Source organism: Salvia splendens, chromosome 21 (genome assembly GCF_004379255.2).
Source record: "Salvia splendens isolate huo1 chromosome 21, SspV2, whole genome shotgun sequence".
Lineage (NCBI taxonomy): Eukaryota > Viridiplantae > Streptophyta > Magnoliopsida > Lamiales > Lamiaceae > Salvia > Salvia splendens.
Genome location: NC_056052.1, coordinates 24,089,225 through 24,092,124, shown reverse-complemented (window position 1 = coordinate 24,092,124; position 2,900 = coordinate 24,089,225). Strand labels below are relative to the sequence as shown.

General features: G+C 42.8%; 1 protein-coding gene across 1 annotated transcript; it reads right to left on the bottom strand.

The window, feature by feature from the left end:
* Positions 1-862: 862 nt before the first annotated feature.
* LOC121783784 (cytochrome P450 71D10-like) lies at positions 863-2,900 on the bottom strand. Its single transcript, XM_042181962.1, has 2 exons — positions 1,995-2,900; positions 863-1,619 (listed from the first exon to the last, which is right to left on the bottom strand). Exons 1-2 carry the CDS (start codon positions 2,898-2,900, stop codon positions 996-998), a joined length of 1,530 nt encoding a protein of 509 aa, XP_042037896.1. The 3' UTR covers positions 863-995.

Below are 2,900 nucleotides of genomic sequence, written 5' to 3'. Positions count from 1 at the left end.
TTGGATTTTTTCCAAATTTTGAAAAAAATATAAGAAACGGTAAAACACGACATCCACTGGCGGGGGCAACGAGTAGTGGTCTCCGTGGCATGACACTCTCCACGCAAGACGACCGCAATGGCGCCTCGATGCGGTCTGTCTCGTCCGCATGAGACCCGTTGCGGATGCTTTTAAGACCTTGCCAACATTTAAGGATGTATTACCTTATTTATGTAATTTGTTTTAAATTTAAGCTTATCAAGAGGACCGCAAAGATGGAGCACCGGCAAGGCCACCGTAGTTGTTATCTTTATAATTCCACTATTTTGTTACCATGTTTAACTATATATATTCAAGTTAGCTATACTATAATATCTGTGAAGAAAACAAGGAGATAAATTTGATGCAGACATTGAAAAAGAGAAAATATATGTGATGCAGACATGCCATGCTAGTTCACATAGAATTCCACAAATATTGTACTACATCAGATTCGGTGGATATTATCATCTTTATGCGCCATACCAATGTCTCTCTCTCATATCTAGTAGAAATCCTACTATTATATATAGTCATATAGATAGTTATCCCACGTTTCCTTTCAGTCTAGTATATATAATATGCTTGTGAAATTTCGTATATATAAGTCATCTTTATCATGTCACAATTCAATAGTACTCCAATATTTATTGATCACGATTTATCATATTTTTTACTCATATGGTTATTAATTGTGTATGTCCAACTTTGGTACTAAAACGTATGGTCCATGCAAATGGCCGGGAGAGACTAGCTAGTTCAATTTTTTCGAAGCCCATAAATTAAAGGCTCGTTAATGTAATTAGTCACCAACAACATGCATGACTACACGAGTTAATTTATTATATATGACGAATTATAACTTGATCACGTCCACATATAAAATTAAGTAGCTAGTAGCACCACTTACAAATCAAGAACAATAAACGTGATCATCATCATCATCATTTACATTTAATTTATTTTATTTGGTAAGATCACTTACATTTATTAATCATGCGCAAAGGCCTCCTAATAGTAGGAATGAGAAGCAAATCATTCTTCCTTTTAGCAGTCATGCCAAAGGCCTCTTCCATATTCAAATCTTTACCGGCCATTTTCCAGTCGAAATGGTACAGAAGCGTAGCCAGCGTGAACTCCACGTTGTCCAGCCCGAACGACATCCCCGGGCACATTCTCCTTCCTGCGCCAAACGGTATGAACTCCAGATTGTTCCCTTTGAAATCAACTGAGCTCCCTTCAAATCTCTCGGGCTTAAACTTCTCCGCCTCGTCCCAGTACTTGGGGTCCCTTCCCAGCGCCCACGCATTCACCATCACTCTGGTTCCGGCCGGTATTTGGTAGCCGTTGATTTCGCATATCTCAATGTTCATTCTGGGCAGTAGAAGTGGCCCTGGTGGGTGCAGTCTCAGTGTCTCTTTCACGACTACTTTGAGGTATTTTAGCTCCTCAAACTTGTCTCCGTCTACGTATCCCATGAGGTCGAACACCTCCCGCACCTCGTCCTGCGCCATTTTGAGCGTACTAGGGTTTCTGATCATCTCGGACATCACCCACTCTACTGTGGTCGAAGACGTCTCGGTACCGGCGAAAAACATGTCCTAATGATCATCGGTCATATGCATCAAAATTTTGAAGTTTAGTCGGTTTGTCCCATAAACTTCGAAATTGGAATATTAAATCAAAATGTTTCAATTTTTCTCCTTTGTGTCATTTATATGCACAAAATATCATCTTTTAATGATGTTAAAAACGATGTAATTTTTTTTTATATTCATAAATACAAGTTTTAACATCATCAAAAGACATCAATTTGTGCATAAATGAGACAATTGAGAAAAAATTGAAATTTCGTAATTTAATATCCATATCAATTTATGCATTATTAACACAATTAAGAAAAATTGAAACTTATGATTAATATCCAATTTCAGAGGCTATACGACAGTATGATTTAAATGACTATTATCCCGTACCAATATGACAGCTTTAATGTTGTCCATAGTGAGGCGGACTTCTGCGTCATCTTGCTGACACCGGAGGAGAACATCCACCAGAGCTTCAGACCGTTCATCACTCGGGCCGGCGGCTCTACGACGGCGGACAATGCTCTCTATAACCCTATCCGTAACTCCGAAAACCTTCCGCCTCCTGTACTCCATCCCAGTGACGAAAGGGAGCACCTTACTAGACGGATAAAGATCCGCGATGCTAAGGCCAGATCCCAGCGCCGCCGCTTGGCTGATCGCAGCCGCCATCTCCTCCTTCTCCGCCGCCGCCTCCTCCCCCACCGCCGACCTGTACATGATGTCGTAAGCCGTCAGCTCCACCATCTCCGACAGATTCACCGGAGATTCTTCCTTCGAAGAAGCGATGGCCGCGGCCAGATTCAGATTCTCCTCCTCCCTTATCGAGCGGGAGAATCTCACGCGCTTCGAGCTCAGCAGCTCGAGCGTGCAGATCTTCCGCAGATACCGCCAGTACTCGCCATAGGGAGCCATGGCGAGGCCGGTGTAGTTGTAGGAGATGGTTTTTGCCAAGTGCATCGGTGGCCGGTTCGCGAAGGCAACGTCGTGGGTCTTGAGAATTTGCTTGGCTACGTCCATGGACGAGACGATCAGGAAGGGCACGGCGCCCAGCTGCAGACGCAGCAGAGGGCCGTATTCGCCCGCTAGTTTTCGGAAAATTAAATGAGGCATTAATTTGCTAAGAAGGAGATGGAGGTTTCCGATAACCGGGAGCCTCCTTGGCCCCGGAATGCGATCTAGATCGCATTCCGGTTTATTAGTAGTGGCTCTTTTGAATTTGAAAATGATGAATAGGAAAATAATTGAGGAGATGATGAGTGTGAGCATTTGAAAAGATGGGAACAAAAACTCCAT

Coding starts and splice junctions, on each gene's coding strand:
- LOC121783784 (XM_042181962.1), bottom strand. CDS start 2,900: ATGGAGTTTTTGTTCCCATCTTTTCAAATGCTCACACTCATCATCTCC. Junction 1,620..1,994: donor ACATTAAAGCTGTCATATTG/GTACGGGATAAT, acceptor GATGATCATTAG/GACATGTTTTTCGCCGGTAC.